The following is a 23964-nucleotide window of genomic DNA, read 5'->3' as shown; positions in this document are numbered from 1 at the left end:
AGCATTTCTTTTTTTTCCCAAAGATCTATTTATTTATTGGAAAGGCAGAGTTAGAGAGGCAGAAGTAGAAAGAAAGAGATTTCCATCTGCTGGTTCACTGCCGACTCGAAGGCAGGAACCAGGAGCTTCTTCTGGGTCTCGCACACGTGCGTAGGAGCTCAAGCACTTGGGCATCCTCTACTGCTTTTCCAGACCATACAGAGACCCAGATTGGAAGTGGGGCAGCCAGGTCTCAAACCAGTACTCATATGGGATGCTGGCACTGCAGGTGGCACCTTTACCCACTACAGCACAGTGCTAGCCCCCACATAGCATTTCAAAACCAATTCTTAGGTGAAATTCAAAATAGGTATACATACTACTGAGACACTGAAGGGCTGATTCTTTAATTTAAAAAAAGTATTTATTTATTTGAGAGACAAAGAGACCGAGACATAGAAAGAGAGAGAGCGAGAGAGAGAGAGAGAAACATGAGAGCTCCTATCCACTGGTTCATTCCCTAAAGGCTGACATGGCTGGGACCAAAGCCAAGAACTGATAACTCAATCCAGGTCTGGTGGCAAGGACTCATTTACTTGAGGTATTACTGCTGCCTCCCAGCGTCTGCACTTGTGGCAAGCTGGAATAAGGAGCTAGAGTGTATTGAACCCAGGGACTCAGATGTGGGATGCAGGGATTTTAATCCCTAAGCCAAATGCCAGCCCCTGAAGAGCTGGTTTTTACTGCTATGACAGGACACTGTTGGAACTGCTGTGTTCATCACTGACAAATCCTATATAGAAGCCAAAGCTGGGACACACATTTGGCACAACAGTCAAGATGATGCTTGTGATGTCTGCACCCCCCATCAGAGGCTATACTTCCCACTCCAGTTTCCAACTAACATACACTGTGGGACACAGCAAATGATGGCTAACATAGTTGGGTCCCTGCCATCCACACTGGAAGAGTCCTGGCTTCAGGCTAGCCCAGCCACAGCTGCTGTGGGCATCTGAATGTGAACCAGCAGACAGATCCTCTTACTGTCTGTCTCTCTGCCTTTCAAATAAAAGGAAAAAAGATAAATAAAAATTAAACAAATAAATCCCAAAGCTCTTGTTAGGCAAAAACACTATTTTAGATATCACAGTAAAACAGAGTTTACATTAAAATACTAAACAGGGGGACCCGGTGCTGTGGCGCAGCGGATTAAAGCCCCGGCCTGAAGTGCCAGCATCCCATATGGGCGCCTGTTCGGGTCCTGGCTGCTCCTCTTCTGATCCAGCTCTCTGCTAAGGCCTGGGAAAGCAGTGGAAGATGGCCCAAGTTCTTGGGTCCCTGCACCCACATGGGAAACCCGGAAAAAGCGCCTGGCTCCTGCCTTTGCTTCAGCATGGCTCCGGCCATTGCAGCCAACTGGGGAGTGACCCAGCAGATGGAAGACCTCGCTCTCTCTGTCTCTACATCTCTCTATAACTCTTTCAAATAAATAAAATAAATCTTAAAAAAAAAAAAAACAACCTATGGATTAATGTAAAAAAAATTAAAATACTAAACAAATGGATGTCCTTGTGCAGTCCATTAATGGAGCTATTTAAATAAGTTACATAGTTTTATGCTATCAGGCTAAACCATCAATTAACAATGTCTCCCTGAACCTGGGATATTACAGGTTTTAACATTGCCTGTATTAGTCACAAAGCTTTAGAAAAACCTACAGGCCGGCACCGCAGCTCAATAGGCTAATCCTCCACCTGCGGCACCGGCACACCGGGTTCTAGTCCCAGTCAGGGCGCCGGATTCTATCCCGGTTGCTCCTCTTCCAGTGCAGCTCTCTGCTGTGGCCCGGGAAGGCAGTGGAGGATGGCCCAAGTCCTTGGGCCCTGGACCCACGTGGGAGACCAGGAGAAGCACCTGGCTCCTGGCTTCGGATCAGTGTGGTGCGCCGGCTGCAGCGCACCAGCCGCAGCGGCCATTGGGGGGTGAACCAACGGAAAAGGAAGACCTTTCTCTCTGTCTCTCTCTGTCCACTCTGCCTGTTAAAAAAAAAAGAAAAGAAAAGAAAAAGAAAACCCTACAATGTAGATTATACAGTTATGGGGCCAAAAATAACAACCATGACACTTGAGGATTTTTTTAAATTTTCATTTTATTTGAAAGACAGAAAGACAGGCCGGCGCCGTGGCTCAATAGGCTAATCCTCCGCCTTGCGGCGCCGGCACACCAGGTTCTAGTCCCGGTTGGGGCGCCAGTTTCTCTCATTCTGCATTTCAAATAAAATTAAAAATATAAACAAAAATATTTTTAAAGGGGCAGGCATTGAGTGTCGTGGTAAGGTGTCACTTGGGATAGCAGTATCCTGTACTGGAACGTTCAGGTTCCTGCTCTCGCTCTGCTCCTGAGTCCAGCTTCCTGCTAATTCACATCCTGGAAAACAGCAGTGATAGCTTAAGTCTTGGGTTCTTTTTTTTTTTCCTTCTGTTTTTTATTTTAAGAGAAATCTTCCTTCCGTTGGTTCACCCCCCAAATGGCCACTACGGCTAGCGTGCTGCACCAATCCAAAGCCAGGAGCCAGGCACCTCCTCCCAGTCTCCCATGGGGTGCAGGGCCCAAGGACCTGGGCCATCCTCCACTGCCTTCCCGGGCCACAGCAGAGAGCTGGCCTGGAAGAGGAACAACCGGGACAGAATCCGGCGCCCCAACCGGGCCTAGAACCCAGGGTGCCGGTGCCATAGGCGGAGGATCAGCCCAGTGAGCCATGCCGCCAGCCAAGTCCTTGGGTTCTTGACACTCATGTGGGAGACCTGGATTGAGTTTCTGGTTCCCAGCTTTAGGCTTGGCCTGGCCTTGCCCAGCTGTTGCAGGCATTTGGGAATAAATCCAGCAGACAAATTCTCTCCTGTCTTTGATATAAAATAAAGAAAAAAAATTTTTAAATGTATGAAAGTAACTAAATACTACAAATAGTTCTTTGTTTTTAATTCTTTTAAAAGCATAAAGAAAATTTCCTTCTAGTATAGTATCCAAATTCATTGATCAGCTCCCACTTACAGCCGTTTGCTTACCAACATATGGTCCGCTGGCACAGAACTTCTTTTGAGACAACTTTAGTAATCTGTCATCTTCCACCTAAAGAAGAAAACAAAGGCTGTAACAGTATAAACACTTTTTGAGGGGCAGGGGCAGCATTTCTGTGATAACCAATACAAACCAAATGTCTTGAGTAAACCCAATGCCATGGTGATAGAGATGATACTACAGAATGGTGGGGAAAAAAAATCACATTTTTCATGTTGGCCTCAAAATAACAACACTCTAAATAAAGGACCAAGTCCTATAGAATATGATCACTCAGAAGAGAAGGGGCACTCCAAAATGTCTGTGGGAAACAAAATTAAAACGTATATTGATTTTGGTGCAAATAATCTTTAAAATCCATGCTTTTTTTTTTTTTTTTAAGATCTATTTATTTATTTGAAAGTCAGAGTTACAAAGAGAGAGAAGAGGCAGAGAGACAGACAGAGGTCTACCATCTACTGGTTCGCTCCCCAGTTGGCCGCAACGGCCAGACCTGCGTCAATCCGAAGCGGGTGCAGGGGCCCAAGGACTTGGGCCATCTTCCACTGCATTCCCAGGCCATAGCAGAGAGCTGGATCAGAAGTGGAACAGCCAGGACTTGAACCAGCGCCCATATGGGATGCCGGTACTGCAGGCGGCAGCTTTACCTGCTACACCACAGTGCCGGCCCCAAGGCATGGTTTTTTGATAAGACACCTTATGTAAACTTTCTGAAGATACCTTGTATGTATGTATAGATTTAAATTTTTTTGTACTGAAATAAACTTATCTTTTAATTTCATTTCCCACAAACCTTTTGAAATGCTCTTTTATGTATCGAGACAGAAACAGGTTCCTAAAAGCTTTAGAGCATTACTTTTCAAGGGTATATGCAACAATAAATACTGCTACAGCAAGTTACATTAGCCTTTACAGAGAAAGGTTATGTCTTTAGTCTTTCCCAGTGCTAGAAGTAGCAACATTGAGATTAGCATGTTGATAAACATGAAAGAAACACACACCTTGTTTTTCATCCCAATTTTAGTATATGTGCTGCTGAGCATGTACACCTTGTTTTTCAGAGGATGAGGTTTACACAATGAAAGTCAAATAGTGGGGATGGGAGGGGCTGCATGTAACTGACAAGCCAGAAGCATCAATGCTGAGTACACGTTTTAGAAGTATCTTAACATACATTTTAGGGGCCTGCGCTGTGGCGCAGTAAGTTAATCCTTTGCTTCTGGTGCCAGCATCCCATATGGGTGCCTGTTTAAGTCCTGGCTGCTCCACTTACAATCCAGCTCTCTGCTGTGGCCTGGGAAAGCAGTAGAAGATGGCCCAAGTGCTTGGGCCCCTGCACGCACATGGAAGACCCAGAAGCAGCTCCTTTTTCCTGGTTTTGGAGCAGCTCTGGCCACCTGGGGAGTGAACCAGCAGATGGAAGAACTTTCTGTCTCTCCCTCTGTCTGTAACTCTACCTCTCAAAAATAAATAAAATCTTTAAAAAAATACATTCTTTTCATTTATCATAGTAACTACATCCTAGAGGATTTCAAAAACAGAAAATGTAGCAGATTTAAGGTCATATAAATCAAGTATAAAATTGAGCTAGTGACCTTCATGGATAAATGGAATTCAAGGAACAGAACTGAAAAACTAAAAGTTGTAGTAAGGAAGCATTTCATATTGACGCCAAAAAAATTACTAATAAATGTCAACACTACATCATATAGATTTCCTTGAAAACTGACTTTCAAACTCATTCAGAAATAAAGCAAAAATATTTAAATTTAGGGGATGTAAGATGAAAAAGAATTAAGGGTCACAGGCAGGCTTTCTATTATAATGTAAAATGGAGTTTGGTTGTGACTGTAGGCATAAAACAAAGAAATCAAGACCTTGAAGGTAACAGGATGGAAAAGTTAATAGAATTTCAACAAGGGGAAGAAGTGGGATGAGTGTTCTCTGGTCTAATTGATAAGACTATTATGCTCTTTTTAAAATTTATTTATTTATTTATTTATTTTTTTGACAGGCAGAGATAGACAGTGAGAAAGGTCATCCTTCTGTTGGTTCACCCCCAAAATGGCTGCTATGGCCAGCATGTTGCACCGATCCGAAGCCAGGAGCCAGGTACTTCCTCCTGGTTTCCCATGCGGGTGTAGGGTCCAAGCACTTGGGCCATCCTCCACTGCCCTCCTGGGCCACAGCAGAGAGCTGGATTGGAAGAGGAGCAACCAGGACAGAACCGGCGCCCCAACCAGGACTAGAACCGGGGGTGCCAGCGCCACAGGCGGAGGATTAGCCTAGTGAGCCACGGCGCCAGCCAACTATTATGCTCTTAAAGTGTGCTGGATGCCCACGTCTCATATCAGAGTTTCTGGCTTTGAGTCTCAGGTCCACCTCTTATCCAGCTTACTGTTAAATGCACACCTTGGGAGGCAGCAGATGATAACAAGTACTTGGGTGCCTGCCACCCATGTGGAAGATTCCAACTGGGTTCAAGTTTCCTGGCTTCATTCTGGCCCAGTCTGGACCATTGTGGGCATTGAGGGAGTGAATGAGTTGATGGAAGAACTCTGTATCTCTCTGAAAGTGTGCTCTACTTGAGGAAAAAATATTATGGCTTAATGGCCCACCTTATAATCATTAAATAGCTTAATAGTTTTGAGGGACTGAAATCCTCAGAGATGAAACAATTACCTTTGTATGTAAATATTCTTAAAATTTGAGTCAGAGAGAAAACAACTTGTCAATCTACATGAAGTGTCACTGACAAGTTCCATCAGTCATCAAAAATAATAGACTCAGAGCTGGCACTGTAAAATAGTGTAGCCTGCCACACTGGCATTTCATATGGGTACCAGTTTGAGTCTCAGCTGCTCCACTTCCTATCCAGCTCCCTGCTAATGAGGCTGGGAAAGCAGCAGCAGATGGCCCAATCCTTGGGCTCCTGCACTCACATCAGAGACCTGGAAGAAGCTCCTGGCTTCTGGTTTCACCTGGCCGGCCCAGCCCCAGCAGCCATCTGGGGAGTGAACCAGTGGATGGAAGATCTCTCTCTCTCTCTCTGTAGCTCTGCCTTTGCATGATCACAAGAACATACACACACACACACACACACACAAGAGCTGACACCTTCTCCCTAAGAAATGACCAGTAAGCAATTCCCCATGCAGCTCACAAAACCACAGCAGAGAAATTTAAGAGAACAACTTTATAGGATGAAACTGAACCAAGATAAAGTTTTTCAAGGGTAATACAGGTTAATGTGTTATTCTCAGTCCTCTGGGGCATAACTCATTCTGAAGTACTGCTTTCTGAATTCAATTAACAGTTCAGAGAATGAGTATGATTATAATCAAAATCATACTGCCATCTGGCCAACATTAAAAATCAACTTTTTTTTTTTAAGATTTATTTATGTATTTGAAATTCAGAGTTAGAGAGAGAGGGAGAGAGAGATACAGAGATCTTCCATGTGCTAGTTCACCTCCCAAATGGCTACAACAACAGGAACTAAGCCAGGAGCCCTCTCCAGGTCTCCCACATCAACACTAGGGGCCCAGGGACTTTGGGCCACCCTGTGCCAACCTCCCAGGCTTATCAGCAAGGAGCCAGATTGGAAGCAGAGCAGCCAGGACTCAACCACCACCCACATGGGATGCTGGAACCACAGGCCACAGCCCAACCCATCATACCACAGCTCTGGTCCCTAAAAACCCAATTCTATTGAATATTCTATATGCGTGTTGAATTTTACCAAACACTTTTTCTGCATCTACTTAAATTATGTGATTCTCCCACTAAATTCTTTTAATGTAGTGATTATGAATTAGTATGTTAATATCTTTTAAACATTAAGCCAACCTGCATTTCTAAGAATAAATGCCACCTGGTAAATTTAGAATTATGTCAGTGGATATACAGTCATTTCCCTGGGGACAAGACAAGCAGACAACATCTTGCTTTATGTCTTAAGCATGTATTATTTTAATGATATAGAGTCATTGAAAAGTCATTTTCATTGCAAAGTCATTGAAGAAAGAGTCCAAGCGCTGGTTTAAAAGTTATTAGACAACTTAACAGAGAAAACACATTTGTTAACAAGCACTGAATTTCATTTTATACAATATCAGACAAATGGAAGGGATGTTTCCAATTTACCTGTTCAGCTTCCACATAAATGAGGGGGAAGCCCATTTGTTTGGTCCAGGTACTCATCACGGCTGCTATAGGCTTACCACTAGCATTTTCTAAACTTTCCCAGAGATCCTCTAGAAGATAAACACAATGATGATCTAAAATGTTTATGCTTTACTTTTCTAATAAACCAAAAATTTTATTTACTGCATTGCTGACCAGTTCTTTAGTTCTTTTAGGTTCCAGAAATAAAGTGAATAAACTTAATGTTCCTCTTGCCCCTTCTCCCTTCAACTAAGTAAACCCTATAATAAAAATTGGTCTTTTATTCTAAGATGTACTTAACCATTTTAATTTATAAGAAAAAGTACAAGCTATAATAAATGACAAATGAGTTCAAACAAGAAAACCTAGAAACAAAGAAACAGAAACATGTTCAAGATCACTGCTAAATATTCAGAAACTTAAAATCATTATATCCATTCAACAAACTGAAGTTAAGTAAGATTCATAAGGTCAAACACCACAGTGGTGGGAGGAGCTGGACGGAAACATAACCTGATCTACACTATAATGGTGGCAAGCATGGTGGAAAAGCACTGGGAAACTCTGAAGTAAACACAGGCTTTCTTAAAGATGAGTTGTTCATCAGACAAGGCAAAAAAGGACATTCTAAGCAGACAGAATTAATGGTCTATGTACAAACAGGAAAGTGTAAGACAGAAAGTAGCAATAACATGCTATTCAAAAAATCGAAGAACAGAGATACCAGCATGCGAGCGTGAGTAACAGGAAATGAGGCTAAAAAAGTAGGCAGGGGCTGAAACGCTTACGACTGTATGACTAAAAGTATGGACTTCACTGAGACGGTAACGTAGCATCAAAGATTTTTAATAAGTTGGGTAAAAAAAATCACTTATTCACTATAGCAAGACAACTCTAGTCAGTGTGTATGACATGAAACTGAAGGGAGTGAAGCAGGGCTGGAAGTACTGAGTTAGTAAGCAACTGAAGAATTCCAGCTGAAAGATTATAAAGCCTGAATTATGGAAGCGCAATAAGGACTAAACAGAGGGGTCTGGAAATTCTGGAAGAGAACGGAAATGATTAACAGGAACTGAAATTGATTTGAACTGCCAACTGTTTTTCATAAATAATGACAAGAAGCAAACAGAAATGTTAAATGGTGGATCTATTATTCAAAGTACAGCCCATGAAGCAGTAGCACTGGGTTCACCCAGAAGCTTGTTAGAAATATCTCATCTTGGATAGAGTAACAACCCTTTCTTTCCACTTCTGTCTTAAGCTATTAAAGATTACCTGTGGCAGCATTCTTTTGTTGGAACTTGGTTAAATACATGTTCATTCCTTTCTTAAAGTCCTGAGAAAACACAATTTTAAAATCCAGGAGAGTCAGATTCTCAAAATTTAGAGTATATTTGCATATTAGTCAAAAACAAATTTACTCCAATACTTAAGTATCAGATATACTGAAAAACATATATCCTGGGGCTCGTGCTGTGGCATAGTAAGTTAAGCCCCTCCTATGGCACCGGCATTCCATATGGGTGCTGGTTCAAGTCCCAGCTGCTCCCCTTCTGATCCAGCTCCCTGCTAATGTGCTTGGGAAAGCAACAGAGGATGGCCCAAGTGCTTGGGTCTTTGCACCCATGTGGGAGACCTGCTAGAATCTCCTGGTTCCTGGCTTCAGATCAGCCTAGCTCTGGTCACTGAGGCCATTTGGGGAGTAAACCACGGATGGATGACCTTTCTTTGTCTGTAACTCTGTCTCTCAGATAGATAAATACATACATAAATTTTAAAAGAAAAAAAAAAAACCCTCTGATGCCTAATACCTTTAAGAATTCATACTTTCCCTTCTACTCTTAAGTTTTTTTGTTTTGTTTTTTAAGGATTTATTTACTTGAAGGTCAGAGCTAGAGAGAGAGGTACAGAGACAGATGTCCCATCTGCTGGTTCACTCCCTAAATGGCCACAATGACTGGGGTTGGGCCATCTTCCACTGGTTTCTCAGACAATGAGAAGAGAGCTGGATTGGGAGTGGAGCAGCCAGGATATAAACTGGCACCCATATGGGACGCTGTCATCACAGGCCGGGCTTTACCCACTATGCCACAATGCTGCCAGTGCTATTATTTTTTATACCAGCCACAAATCCCCACCCACAAATGTACTTGCATAATATTCATGTAAGAGATAACAAAAGTCAATACTAATAAAAGAAGTAAAAAATTTGGAGCTTAATTTCTAAAAAATCCTACATTAAATCCATGTAAAACTAGGAAGATTTCACCATAAACGAAGATTCCTAAAAAGTGCTTCCTTACCTTATCCCCAATGTAATCATGTAGCATTCGAATGACAGATGCACCTTTGCTGTATGATATGGCATCAAATATCTCATCAACTTCAGATGGATGGCCCACACTGACCTGGCAGACAGTGGGATTCAGGGTTAGGACAGGAAGCAGCCAGCCTGTAACACTGAATTACACAAAAAACTTTCTAGGAAAACCCTTCTAACTAGACATTTTCCTGCCTCTAACTCACTCATAATATATAATGATGATCTTCAAAGGAGTAACTAATCCTAATAAAGTGGAATAAGAAATATGATCCCTGTCATCTCTCAGAGACAACCTTCTAGTCCTGACTACTCTGCCGGGAGGTCAACCGCTGCAGCTCTGTTTATTTGGGGGTGAGGTAAAGGAAGGAGAGGAATGTGGAAACGAAAAACATTCAGCTTCTTATACTAATTGCAATGGCTTACAGTTACATTTGACTGATTAAATATGTCAAAATGGAATTTTATCTCTAGTTCTTTGGATGCAAAATTTATTCATATAAATTAACTGAAGTAAAAACAGTGTAAGAGAATTAAATATGCAGACAATGACAATAATATGTCCAGAATTTCCCTTCAAACAAACAATGGAATCATAGTGTTACATAACAGATATGATATCATCCATTCATTCATAAGCACTGAGTGAATGCTTATGGGTACATAATACCTGCCTCTACAAAGACCAAATTTTTATAGTGCCTACTAAAAAGTTAATTAGAATTTGGTCTTACTACATTTTTAAGTCTGGAAATATAAACTATAAAAACAAGTGAAATCACTCATGCAATTTTCTCTTTTCAGAGTTCTAAGCATTCTATAACAAATTATTTCTTTCACTGAAAGTGAGACTAGTCATAGGTTAATGGCTGGGAAGTATGGCTCACTTCAATAGGATGGCTGTTATCTAAAGCGTCAAGCTCCTGGGCCCGGGTATAATCAGCAGAAACAAACTGAGTCCAGATATCATACTCTGGGAAGCAGTGGTCTACACATAGATACTCAATCCAGGATGCAAAGCCTTCATTTAACCAAAGATGAGTCCACCATTCCTAAAAACAAAAGGTAAAAACACATACAGAAAACAAAATGATTGTCATTCCATTAATTTGAACAACATGTCTCTCCCACTATACTCCAAGACATACAACCTAATGAACTAAACTCAAAATATTTAGTAAAGAACTCAAAAAAGACACTTATAAGAGATGTCATGAAAGGCCAAATGGAGTTGGGCATTGTGGTGTAGTGGGTTAATTTGCTGCTTAGGACTGCCTGAATCCCATATTGAAGTGCCTGGTTTGAGTCTTACCTACTCTACTTCCAATCCGGTTTCCTGCTAATGTGCCTAGGAAGGTAGCAGATGATGGCTCAACTGCCTGGGTTCCTGCCAACCATGTGGAAGACCCAGATAGAGTTCCTGGCTTCCGGTTTTGGCTTGGCCAAGCCCTAGCTGTTGCAGGCATTTAGGGAGTGAATTAGTAGATGGAAGATACCTACTTACCTATCTCTCCCACACTAATATATAAATAACTTTTTAAATGTCAAATGGTGATATTAGAATTATACCTGAGGGGTATTTTCAAAACACTGCTAAATAACTTTCCATTATCAAAGGTAGAAAAGGATAGGGGATGGGAAATAAGTCCATATACGTAAAGGAAAAGAGAGTAGATCAATGTAGGCAAGAGTAGAGGTGAGAATATCATCATATGGAATTTATTTTAGTAAAGAATTTCTCTTAAATAAAAGAAGAAGAAGAAGAAGAAGAGGGATGGCTGTTTGGTATAGCAGATAAGGTGCTGTCTGGGACTCCCTGTGACTTACATCAGAGCATCTGAATTCAACTACTGGCTCTGATCCCAATTCTAGCTTCTTGATAATGTACACCTGGGAGGTAGTAGCTGATGGCTCAAATAGCTGAGCCCCTGCCACTCATGTGGAGATCTGAACTGAGTTCCTAGTGTCTGGGCATTTGAAGAGTGTCTTTTGCTAATGCACCTGGAAAAGCAGCAGAGAATGGCCCAAGTACCTGGACTCTTGCACCTATGTGGGAGACCCGGACGAAGCTCCCGGTTCCTGGCTTCAGCCTGGCCCAGGCCAGGCCATTGCAGCCATTTGGAGAGTGAACTAGAAGATAAAGATCTCTCTCTTCCTCTCTTTCTGTAACTCTGCCTTTCAAATAAATAAGTTTTTTATTTTTTATTTTTAAAGATTTATCTATTTATTTGAAAGGCAGAGCTACAGAGAGGCAGAAAGAGAGAGAGAGAGAGGTCTTCCATTGCTGGTTCACTCCCCAGATGGCCACAAAAGCTGGAGCTAAGCCGATCCAAAGCCAGGAGCAGGAGATTCTTTTGGGTCTCCCATGCGGGTGCTGGGGTCCAAGGATTTGGTCTATCTATCTTCCACTTTCCCAGGCCACAGCAGAGAGCTGGATCAGAAGTGGAGAAGCCAGGACTTGAACTGGCACTCATATGGGATGCTGGTACTGCAGGCAGTGGCTTTACCCAGTACGCCACAGTGCCAGTCCCATTAAGTCCTAAAAAAAAAAAAAAAAAAAAAAAATCAGGGGCTGGTGCAGTGGTGTAGCGGATAAAGCCGCCACCTGCAGTGCTGGCATCCCATATGGATGCCGGTTCGAGTCCCAGCTGCTTCACTTTCCACCCAGCTCTCTGCTATGGCCTGGGAAAGCAGTAGAAGATGGCTCAATTCTTTGGGCCCCTGCACCCACGTAGGAGACCTGAAAGAAGCTCCTGGCTCCTGGCTTTGGATCGGCGCAGCGCAGCTCTGGCCCTTACAGCCAATTGGACAGTGAACCAGCAGATGGAAGACCTCTCTCTGTGTCTGTGTCTGTCTGTGTAACTCTGACTTTCAAATACATAGATAAATCTTAAAAAAAAAAAAATCAAAGTTTTCAGAGTTCAACAAGGAAAACTAGAAACTACTATCAAAAATGACAAGTTGAACTTCCTAGATAAATAGAAAAGTAATACTGCTTACGTAAGGATTATGTGAAGTTAACAGAAATGCTATGGCAGGAAGCAGTTCAGTAATGAATGATGTTTAAGCATTTATGAATACAATATTCTTACTTGCTAATAAGAATGTATAGTGACTAGAACTGTTAAAGAATGTGATGAGTGACACATAAAGTTGATTTTTAAAATGAACCTTTTTTGGCCCAAGTCCTTGGGCCCCTGCACCCACGTGGGAGACTGGGAAGAAGCTCCTGGCTCCTGGCTTCAGATTGGCACAGCTCCGATCATTGTGGCCATCTGGGGAGTGAACCATCGGATGGAAGACCTCTCTCTCTCTCTTTCTCTCTCTCTCTCTCTCTCTCTCTCTCTCTCTATATATATATATATATAAAAACTCTGACTTTCAAATAAATAAATCTTTTTAAAAAATTAACCTTTTTAAGATTGTTTATTTATTTGAGAGACAGGGAGACAAATAACTTCAATCTGCTAGTTCATTTCCCAAATGCTTGGAATAGCCTGGGCTAGGGCAGGATGAAGCAAGGAATCCCTCCCACATGGGAAGCAGGGACCCAACTGTTTGAGCCATCATCTGCTACCTCCCAAGGTGTGCAATAACAGGAAGCTGGATAGTAAGGAAAGATGGGCCTTAATCCCAGGCCTTCTTATATGGGACATGGGCGTCCTAAGCAGTGGATTAACCTGCTGAACAACAACGCTCGCTCCTAATCAACTTTTTTTTTTTTGACAGGCAGAGTGGACAGTAAGAGAGAGACAGAGAGAAAGGTCTTCCTTTTGCCGTTGGTTCACCCTCCAATGGCCGCCGCGGCCAGCGCGCTGTGGCCAGCGCACCGTGCTGATCCAAAGCCAGGAGCCAGGTGCTTCTCCTGGTCTCCCATGCAGGTGCAGGGCCCAAGGACTTGGGCCATCCTCCACTGCACTCCCGGGCCACAGCAGAGAGCTGGCCTGGAAGAGGGGCAACCGGGACAGGATCGGTGCCCCGACTGGGACTAGAACCCGGTGTGCCGGCGCCGCAAGGCGGAGGATTAGCCTAGTGAGCCGCGGCGCCGACCCCTAATCAACTTTTAAAAAAGACATTACAACAACCTAATTTTCATTAAAGTTGATTAAATCTATTAGTCAAAAAAGGCAACACATGAACCAAGATTGAGATCAAAGGACTAACGATGGTGAAAAACATTTGAAATTATGAAAAGATGAAATGTTTTTAAAATTAAGTGACAAATGGCCATTTGTTCAAACACTTTGTGCTATTTAGCTAGTAGGTTCCACTGGGATAAGCTAGTACAAAGCTAAAGGGATTCTCCATTCTATCTCTGAGTCCTTGGAATTTCACTTTATGAAACAATGGACACCTAATAGCCAGAACAGCCACAGAAACCCAGGGAAATGCTGCTTAAAAACAACATGATGGGCCAGCGCCGTGGCTCATTAGGCTAATCCTCCGCCTTGCGGCGCCGGCACACCGGGTTCTAGTCCCGGTTGGGGCACCGGATTCTGTCCTGGTTGCCCCTCTTCCAGGCCAGCTCTCTGCTGTGGCCAGGGAGTGCAGTGGAGGATGGTCCAGGTGCTTGGGCCCTGCACCCCATGGGAGACCAGGAGAAGCACCTGGCTCCTGGCTTTGGATCAGCGCGGTGCGCTGGCCACAGCACGCCAACCACGGCGGCCATTGGAGGGTGAACCAACGGCAAAGGAAGACCTTTCTCTCTCTCTCTCTCTCTCACTGTCCACTCTGCCTGTCAAAAAAAAAAAGAAAAAAGAATCAAAGACCAATTTATTTGTCAGTTTACTTTTCAACTAGTAAACTACCTAACAATCACGACTCAAGAAACTATAGTTAGCTTGGAACCTTTACTGCATGATTTGTTTATCTTTACAAGAGGAATCTCTCACTCAAATTAATATCTTCACTTCCTTCTTTACAAGCAAACTCTAGAAAAATTTAGAAGTGTTTTTTGTTGAGTAAAGATTGTATGTTGTTGATCAATACAGAATTCTGATAAATGAACCCTTTAAAATAAATAAAATTTTTCTATCACGCAACTATTTTTGGCATACTATTACAGACAAACTTGACAGACTATGTAGCCAAAATAATATACAGTATAATGAAAATAAATATATTTGAGCACTTAAAAATATTAAATACCATAGTAACAAGATTTCCAAACCATTGATGGGCGAGTTCATGTCCTACAACCAGAGCAACCCACTGGCGTGATGAAGAACAGGAGTTTTTTGGATCAATAAGCAATGCAGTCTCCCTGTGTTTAAAAAAATAAATAAAAGTGCTGTAGTGAAAGCGGGCATGCACAAATGGGGGAGATTTAAGTGAGATGGTTAAGTTAGGCTTTAGAAATATCAAGAATACATTTTTCATATATAAAAGACAGAACAAGTTCTAGGAAGATTAAAGACTCCCTCAATAGAATTCAGATAATGGATCAAAGATGTACATGAGTTTAATTGTCGATTTGTTGATAGGACAGATACCTAAAGTTTTAGAAAAACTATAAAAAAACTTGGGATTTACTATGCTAGGTAGAAAAAGAAGATAGTCCTTCCATTAAATGAGAGGAGGGACGGTGGAAGATGCATTCCATAGTCCCAAAATGAACACTGAGCAGGCTGTCCAAAACTTAACTCATCTAAAAAGGCAACTGAAAGTAGAAGGCAAAAACTTGTTTACAGTCTCTGCTTTAAAAATTATACAACCCACATGTTTGTGTTGTGGTGACAGACATGTAAAAACTTGGCCAGAAGATATGAAACCAGGGAAGGCTCTTCCAGCTGGATAAATAACTACGAAACTACTGGGAGGGACGAGAGGCACTGAAATGAGAAACTCAGCCAACAACATATCCAAAAAATGCTACTACTGCCAGATGCTCACTTTAAATCTCATACTCTCAAATAACAGCACCAGAAAGGGTGCTTCTGCATTCCTGAAACGTGCATGGAGCTGGGGGGAGGTGGGAAAACTTATGCCAGATAATAAAGCAGAAGTTACTCAACTGTAATTAGAAGTGAAGCCCTTATGAAATCAGTGATTAAAAAGATAAGGAAGGGTAATGCATCATTAACATACCTATAAGTAACAAGGCCCCAGTTCTCCATGGCACCTTCATAAAATAAATATAAACATTTGTTGATATATGTACATACTTTTTCCTCAAAATCACAAAATTCAAAAAAAAAAAAAGTTTTTACAATCCAGCAATAAAATGAAATTTACTTTACCAGCTGCAAAGTCTGCAATAGCAATGAGATCAATTTTAGGCAGTGGATAAGGAACATTGAAGTAGTCCTTATAAAAAGGCAAGGTTTTAGCAGCAACCTATGAAAGTATAAACAAAAGAGACAGTTGATAAATATTTTATTATACTTCATACAGAAATCCACAACAGAATCCTGTTGCAAGCCAAAGTATTTCAGGTGACTAGAAACTAGTCCTGGGAAGCCCTACCTTCAAAGAGTACTTCAGCCCCAAGCTTTGTATATGCCCAGTAAGCTTTAATCCATTATAAATTAGTATGAAAAATATAATCACATAATTTCCCACCCATTCCCTGGATTAAAAAAATCCATGATATTCCCTTAATCATTATCTTGTAAAATATTAATGCAACATCAAGTTGGCATTCTAAAATTCTTTTTAAAAAACCAAAATAGCACAGTTACTTTCAGATTAAATTATAAATAATTGTACTAATAATTGATCAGAAATGTAAATTCCCCAACCTGGAGTTACGGACTGTTGGAACAATCCTCTTCAAGTACATTTACCTCTAACGCAAATTTTCCTTGCTCTGCTTTGCCAACAGGGGTGTAAACACGAACACACACACCATCTTTTGACCTTGTTTCTACAAAGTCATATTCACCCACGACAAACGCCACCAGATACGTAGACATAACAGGTGTGCGGGCAAACTTCACTTCCACTAAATTTTCATCATCAGGGTATGGTTTCCGGTCAATTACATTCTTCAAGGGAAAAAAAAGGGAAATTTAAAGAGATTACACTGATATCTTAGAGCAAACACTACCCACAAAGTGCAGGCCTGATCACCTCTCCTGCCTTTCTTCTCCAACCTAATCCATCCAGTGCTTTTGTTCTGTCAAGATCTTTCCTCTTCAGAAGGAAAGTGATCTCATACAGCACTCAGGCTAAGAAGTGGAGGAATAAAGCTTTATAACCGCTACAGACTTAGGAGGAAAATGAGGAATCAACTTTCCTTGGATGTTTATTGTATGCCAGGCACTGGAATGTTTTAAAACCTCAAAACTTTTCAAATGAAATAAGGATAGGAGAAAATGATAATAAATGGAGTGATGGAGTCTCTCCTTCCAGAGGGTAAGAATTTCCACATCTAGAGAATTCTCTATACAAACGCTGACTCTAAGTGAATTTGTGAAGAAATTCCCACTTTACTTTTGTAATCCCTAACTTCCCTCTGATGTCCTCCTCTTTTTCCTATTCAGACTCATTTTCCTCAAGCTCTCTCAATTTTTCCTAGGAAGATTTATTCAAGAACCAATCTGAAAAATTCATTCACACTAAAATATAAATGAATATTTCAGTTTCAAATATTAGCCGCCTCTTTAAGAATATTTGAGAAGAGAACGTGTTACCTATGAATGTCCCTCCACCAAAAAGCAGGCAAAAGCCGGTTATTTTCAGATACAATAGGCATTCCCAATTTCCCAAGAGCTGTATTATAGGATGCAGGCTATTTTACATCTTAAACAAGGCAGTCCTAAACAACACACCTCAAATGGTGAATATGAGAGCAATGGCATCAGTGAAAGAGAGCTTATTCCAAAAATACAACCAGCCAAAAACCTTAATAAAGTTGATTATATAGTTCTATCTTCTGGTGATTAATAAGAAAGTCAAGAACTTCTTCTTGCAGATATCAGCTATTAAACTAATCATTTATTTGTGTTGCCAAATTAAAAGAACAGGTATTTTTAATTTTATATTTACAGGTATAAATAAAATAAAAATAACAAGTATAAATATTCTTGTATTTAACAAGGGTTTTTTTTCTCCCCATGAGGGAGAAAATCCTCCAAAAATAAGGCTATTATGAAAAAGAGGGCTGGTTAGAAATAAAACTGATAATTTGTGTCCTATTATGTACCAAGCATAATATGTGGTTTCATATTATCCCATATAATCAGCTAATTAAATATGCTAAAGTCTATTAACAATTCCAATAGATGTACAAACATATACATACCATGTTTGATAGAGCTACTCTGTCTTTAGGAACAACCAACGAGATATCAAAAGTCGCTTTGATGGCAGGCTCATCCCAGCAAGGAAAAGCCCTTCGGGCATCAGTAGCCTTAAAAAAAGAATATGAAATTAAAAAAAAAAATTACTGAATTCGCCTAAGAGGCTACTTCATGAAGCAGCTGTTACTTCTATCATTCATTCATTCACTTGCTCATTCAAATATTTACATCCCACTTTGTGGCCCAGGCAACAAGTTAGGAACGGACTACAAAGAAAACACAACACTTGCTACCACTGTTGTACTAGTAATTATTCAGGAACTAGGAGTACTACACATCTTTTTTCTTTCTGTAAAAGATTTATTTATTTGAAAGGTACAGTGACAGAGAGAGGCGACAGCGATCTTCCATGTATGTACTGGTTCACTCCCCAAATGCCCACAACAGCCAGGACTGGGCTAGACCAGTGCCAGAAGCCAGGAACTCCATCTGAGTCTCCTACATGGGTAGCAAAAACCCAAGTAATTGTGCTATCATCTGCGGCCTCTCAGGTATATTAGCAGGAAGCCGGAATGGAAGAGTGAAGTAGCCAGGATTGAACCAGGAACTCCTGGGATGTGGGTGTCGCAAGCCCCGCAATACTCACCCTTGCTACACATCTTAATCATATAGCAGGATCATTTGTAATTATATTTTTGCTTTTAATAAAACATTTTAACATTCCAACTTTAATGGAGTGTCTTCATCAATAATGTTACATCATCGAGCACAGAACAGTTAACAGGACGTTGTAAGGATTCAGAGGATAGAGTCACATAACAGGTTGTCTCTCTAGTTTTTATTTTTAAAATAAAATAAAAATACTCTCAATCTTTGATGTGCTTTGTACTTTATCTGGAATGGCAGCAACAGGAATAAAGACAGAAGGCTATATCCATTCTAAACAGCTCATTCATTTAATGGCATTTAGATATACTACACATAAAACTGTCACCATTCGACCTACTTAAGAAGACCTCATTCCTTCTATAAAAATAAAAAAGACCGGGGCCAGTGTTGTGGCACGGAGAGTTAAACCACCGCCTGCAACACCGGAATCCAATATGGGCACTGGTTCATGTTCTGGCTGTTCCACTTCAGATCCAGCTCCCTGCTAACAGCCTAAGTATGTAGCAGAAAATGCCCAAGCACTTGGGTCCTTGCCACCGAAGTGGACACCCAGATAAAGCTCCTGGCTCCTAGTTTTGGCCTGGCCGTTGCAGCCATTTGGGAAGTAAACCAGCAGATTGAAGATCTCTTGTCTCTCACTCCCTCTCTGTAACTCCTTCAAATAAATAAATAATTCCTAAAAAATTTTTTCAAAAAAGACCAAACTTATTAAGGCAAAATTTAGTGCTTCTACAGGATCTCAGTTGTAAAATAAACTTTAGGAAATAGAATAAAATCATGAAACCAATGGCAAGATTCTGTAGGATGAAAATATAAAAATATGCAAAAGTGGAGGAATCTTCTACGTCTGAAAAAAGATTTGTTCAAGGGAAAAAAATGTTGGACGGCTGACTGCATTCACGAAGTTAAATAAATCATTAATTCTATCAGCAAATAGATAAGACATCTGGAAAGTACAATGTAAGTAAAGAACTGACAGAACAGAAAAATCTAAATTAGATGTAGTAGTAGAGAAATGAGTTTATACTAGAGGAAATTAAATGAATGACATGGGTAACAAGATTTAAAAGTTTCTAAAATATCCAGGATAAAGTGATGAAAGGTACATTTGAGAGACAGTCACTAGAGCTAAACCTATTATTCACTGGTGTACCTGAAGAAGAGATAAAAACAGAAACCATAATGAAGACATAAGAGAAGATAATTTTGCTACTCTAAAGGAAAATACAGGGGCCAGTGCTGTGGTGTAACTGGTAAAACTGCTGCCTGCAGTGCCGGCATCCCATATGGGCGCAGCTTCGAGACCTGGCTGCTCCACTTCCGATCCAGCTCTCTGCTATGGCCTGAGAAAGCAGTACAAGATGGCCCAAGTCCTTGGGCCCCTGCACCTGCATGGGAGACCCGGAGGAAGCTCCTGGCTCCAGATCGGCACAGCTCCGGCCATTGCGGCCATCTGGGTAGTGAACCAGAGGATGGAAGACTTCTCTCTCTCTCTCTGTGTAACTCTTTCAAAATAAATAAATATTTTTTTTTTAAAAAAGGAAAATACAAATCAATACAAATCTAAAAATCAATAGGGTTCACTTAGCACTAAAGAAAAATTAATGAAATGCGAACACCTAGTAAAAATCTTTAATTTTCAGGGTCTAGAAATACTTTAGGGGCAGGCATTTGGTACAGCAGTTAACAACCACTTGGGACTCTTGCATCCCATGTTAGAATGCCTAGGTTCATTTTCCAGCTCTGCTTCCAGTTCCAGCTTCCTGCTAATACACACCCCAGGAGGTAGCAGATGATGGCTCAAGTAACTGGGTTCCTGCTACCCATGTGGGAGACCCAGATTGAGTTCCCAGCTCCTGGCTTCAGGCTTTTGGGGAATGAACCTGAGGATGGAAGATCTGTCTGTCACTGTCGCTCTCTGCCTTTCAAATAAAATAAAAATTAATTAATTAAAATTTTTTTTGAAGAAGTAATTTAACAGACAAGTAGGAAGAAAACAAAACAACAGGCTACCTACAAAGAAAGCAGAAACATTCTAATTCCTCTTCTTGACACAATGAGATATGAAAGATTAGAAATTTACAGACTTTTGAAGGGGGAAATTATAATCTGTTATTTGTCTTTTGTTAAAAATATTTATTTTTTATTTGAAAGGCAGAGTAATAGAGAGAGGGAGAGACAGAGAGGTTGCCCTCTGCTGCTTCATTTCCCAAATGGCTGCAACAGCCAGGTCTAGGCCAATCTGAAGCCAGGTCCCAGGAATTCTATCCTGATCTCCTATACAGTGTAGCAGGGGCCCGAGTACTTGGACCATCTTCCACTGCCTTCCTTGTTGCACTAATAAGAAGCTGAATCAAAACTGGAAGAACCAGGATTCAGACTGGCACTCTGATACAGGATGCCTGCACCCCAGCAGCAGCTGAACCTACAGTGCCACAATGCTGGCTCCAATCGTATTATTCTGATAGTTGAACAGTTGGATTTATTATTCTTTGTTGCAAGGGAGAACTTACACAAGTAACCATAATGTGTTTCAGTAAAAGCTTAAAAAGGAATTTATTATACAATCTGGGACCAAGTTAGGTGATTTGAGAGAAAGTCTAAGGAAGCAGGGTTTTACTCTAGATCAGGGACTGCCACAAAGGCGGTCATTCATTTCTCAATAACTCCTACCTATGGGGAAGGCAGACTAGAGCAAGTCCAAAAGTATAATTGGCTAAAAAGCAGTGGTCAGGGTGGGAACTGTGACATACTATGTTAAGCCACTGCTTGGGACACTCACATTCCAAACATATGGAAGTGTCAGCTAAAGGCTGGCTCAGCTCCAGCTGTTGAGGGCCTGTGGGGAGTGAACTACAAGGTAGAAGGTTTCTCTCTCCTTCCTTCCCCGCTTCCCGCTCTGTCATTCTGCCTTTCAAATAAATAAATTTAAAATAAAAAACAAAAAGCACATAGTGGTCACTCATTTTAACCAAGAGATGCAAATATCTGGTACTTTGTGTAGGTAGCACAGTGACCGTGTTATCCTAAGTACCTAGATGAAATTTTGTGTCCTTGTTTTATCTCTGTCAGTCTTAGGGTAACCTTGTCTGTGATACTGTTTATGTTCAACATGAGAGTAACAAGGGCTAGTTCTATATTTGAGATTTTTTTTTGTTAAGCTAACAAATCTATCTACCTAGTAAAATTAGTCATGAATAAAGGCAAATGAAAGATTTCTAGATACACAAAGGTTCAGGGTTTATACCACTCACATATCTTCTCTCTAAAAACTGTTTGGGGGCTGGCTCTGTGGTGCAGTAGGTTAATCCTCTGCCTGCGGCGCTGGCATCCCATATGGGCACCGGGTTCTAGTTCCAACTGCTCCTCTTCTGATCCAGCTCTCTGCTATGGCCTGGGAAAGCAGCAGGAGGTGGCCCAAGTACTTGGGCCCCTGCACCCACATGGGAGACCTGGAAGAAGCTCCTGGCTCCTGATCAGCACAGCTCCAGCCATTGTGGCCAATTGGGGAGTGAACCAGCAGATGGAAGACCTCTCTCTCTCTCTCTCTCTCTCTTTCTCCTGATCGGCACAGCTCCAGCCACTGCGGCCAATTGGGGAGTGAACCAGCAAATGGAAGACTCCCCCCCTCTGTGTAACTCTGACTTTCAAATAAATAAATAAATAAATAAATCTTTTTAAAAAAATTACTTGGATTGGGACTGGCATTATGGTATGGTGGGTGAAGTCACTGCCTGTGATGCTGGCACCCCATATGGATGCCAGTTTAGAGTCCGGCTACTCCTCTTCCGATCCAGCTCCCTGCTAATGTACCTGGCAAAAGAGCAAAAGATGGCCCAAGTCATTGGGCCCTTGCACCCACCAGGGAGACCTGGGTGGAATTCCAGGCTCCTGGCTTTGGCCTGGCCCAGCTCCAGCCATTGCAGACATTTGGGAAGTGAATGAGCTGACAGAAGATCTCTCTTTCTCTGTCTCTCCCTTTAACTGCCTTTCAAATAAATAAATGAATGAATGAATCTATCTTACCAAAAAGAGAGAGACAGAGACAGAGACAGAGACAGGCAGCAGACAGATATCTTCTATCTACTGGTTCACTCGCCAAATGCTTGCAACCTGGACCAGGTTGAAGCCAGAAGCTTGGAACTCCATACCTACATGTGCAGAGGTCCAGGCACTTGAAACATTACCTACTGCCTTCCAGAATGCATTAGCCGGAAACTGGATCAGAAACAGAGGTGCTGGAACTTGAACCAGACACTCCAATATGGGATACCAGTGTCCCAAATGGCTGTTTCATTGTGTTTCAATGTCTAACCCCAAGTGCTTTTTTAAACTTTTTTTCTTTTTTGTTTTTTGAAGATTTATTAATTTACTTGAGAGGCAGAGGCAGAGAAAGAGAGATGGGTAGGTCTTCTGTCAGCTGATTCCCTCCCTAAATGGCTGCAATGGCCAGAATATGGCCAATCCAAAGCCAGGAGCTAGGAGCTTCCCCTAGGTATCTAACATGGGTGTGGGGGACCAAGGGCCCACGCCATCCTCTACTGCTCTCCTAGGCCACAGCAGAAAGCCAGATCAGAAATGGAGCAGCTGGGACCCAAACCAACGCCCACATGGGATTCCAGTGTCATAGGCAGCGGCTTAACCTACTGCAACACAATGCTAGCCCCCAGAAGATTTCTTTCTCTGTCACTATGCCTTTTAAATAAATAAGAAATTAATTCAAGTATTGAAATTCTGCTACCTGTATGTCTACATATGTATCTGTACATAATCATTTCCCAGTCTACACCCTTAATTCTCTCCTTTTTATAGATAGAACCAATGGCTAAAATAAAGTAAAAATTCTAAAATCATGACTAGAATTATAGCCAAAGGTACCTATCCTCAATATATACACTCCATATAATGAAACAAAGCTTTCTCAGAATGTCTAATTTAAGGACAATACTTTAGAAAAGAATGTAACACATACCTCAAACTGTGTGACAGCAGCATAGCGGACCTCTCCAGAGGGGGTGGTATATTTACTTCTATAGAAACCTTTCATTTTGTCATTCAGCTCTCCAACAAAATCTATCTTTAAGGTTCCTGTACCTGTGATTGAAGATAGATAAAAACCATTTTAACAGAGATGTTAAATACAGTTATCAAAAATATGTCATCAAGACAATATATTCAGTTTGTTATTTGCAGTGTTCTAATCATTCCTTCCTTTCTTAAATACTCCTCCTGTCACTGCAGAGAATACGGCATTTACTAAAGTAAATGACAGACTAATCCTAAAAAATTTCTGAAGTCACATTTAGGGTGACTGTTCAGAAAGTTCTTTAACTTTATTAACTTGGACTCAAATTACAAACACATGCAGTTAAGAACAGGTAAGGAAACATTTATTTTTAAATGTCTGACACATGCTATTATGCATGGTGCTTTTCTATCTGTGACTACTTATAAACTTGGAGGTAGGTATTGTTGCTATTTTTTCATAAGGAAACTGAGGCTGAAAAG

The 23964-nt window shown here is 41.2% G+C and overlaps 1 protein-coding gene across 2 annotated transcripts in view; it reads right to left on the bottom strand.

The window, feature by feature from the left end:
• Window positions 1-23964, bottom strand: part of NPEPPS (aminopeptidase puromycin sensitive) — a 115665-nt gene that overhangs the window by 26859 nt on the left and 64842 nt on the right. For both annotated transcript variants that reach the window (XM_062175599.1, XM_062175598.1), the window contains exons 4-14: window positions 23429-23550; window positions 17790-17897; window positions 16330-16530; window positions 15784-15880; window positions 15632-15665; window positions 14693-14807; window positions 10432-10596; window positions 9528-9632; window positions 8500-8560; window positions 7204-7313; window positions 3045-3108 (exon numbers count right to left, since the gene is read on the bottom strand). In XM_062175599.1, coding sequence (XP_062031583.1) covers window positions 3045-3108; window positions 7204-7313; window positions 8500-8560; window positions 9528-9632; window positions 10432-10596; window positions 14693-14807; window positions 15632-15665; window positions 15784-15880; window positions 16330-16530; window positions 17790-17897; window positions 23429-23550 — 1182 coding nt within the window. The remainder of the gene's footprint in view (window positions 1-3044; window positions 3109-7203; window positions 7314-8499; window positions 8561-9527; window positions 9633-10431; window positions 10597-14692; window positions 14808-15631; window positions 15666-15783; window positions 15881-16329; window positions 16531-17789; window positions 17898-23428; window positions 23551-23964) is intronic.

This window comes from Lepus europaeus, chromosome 18 (assembly GCF_033115175.1).
Source record: "Lepus europaeus isolate LE1 chromosome 18, mLepTim1.pri, whole genome shotgun sequence".
Taxonomy (NCBI): domain Eukaryota; kingdom Metazoa; phylum Chordata; class Mammalia; order Lagomorpha; family Leporidae; genus Lepus; species Lepus europaeus.
Note: the sequence above shows the minus strand (reverse complement) of the source record. Positions and strands in the feature narration are given on the sequence as shown.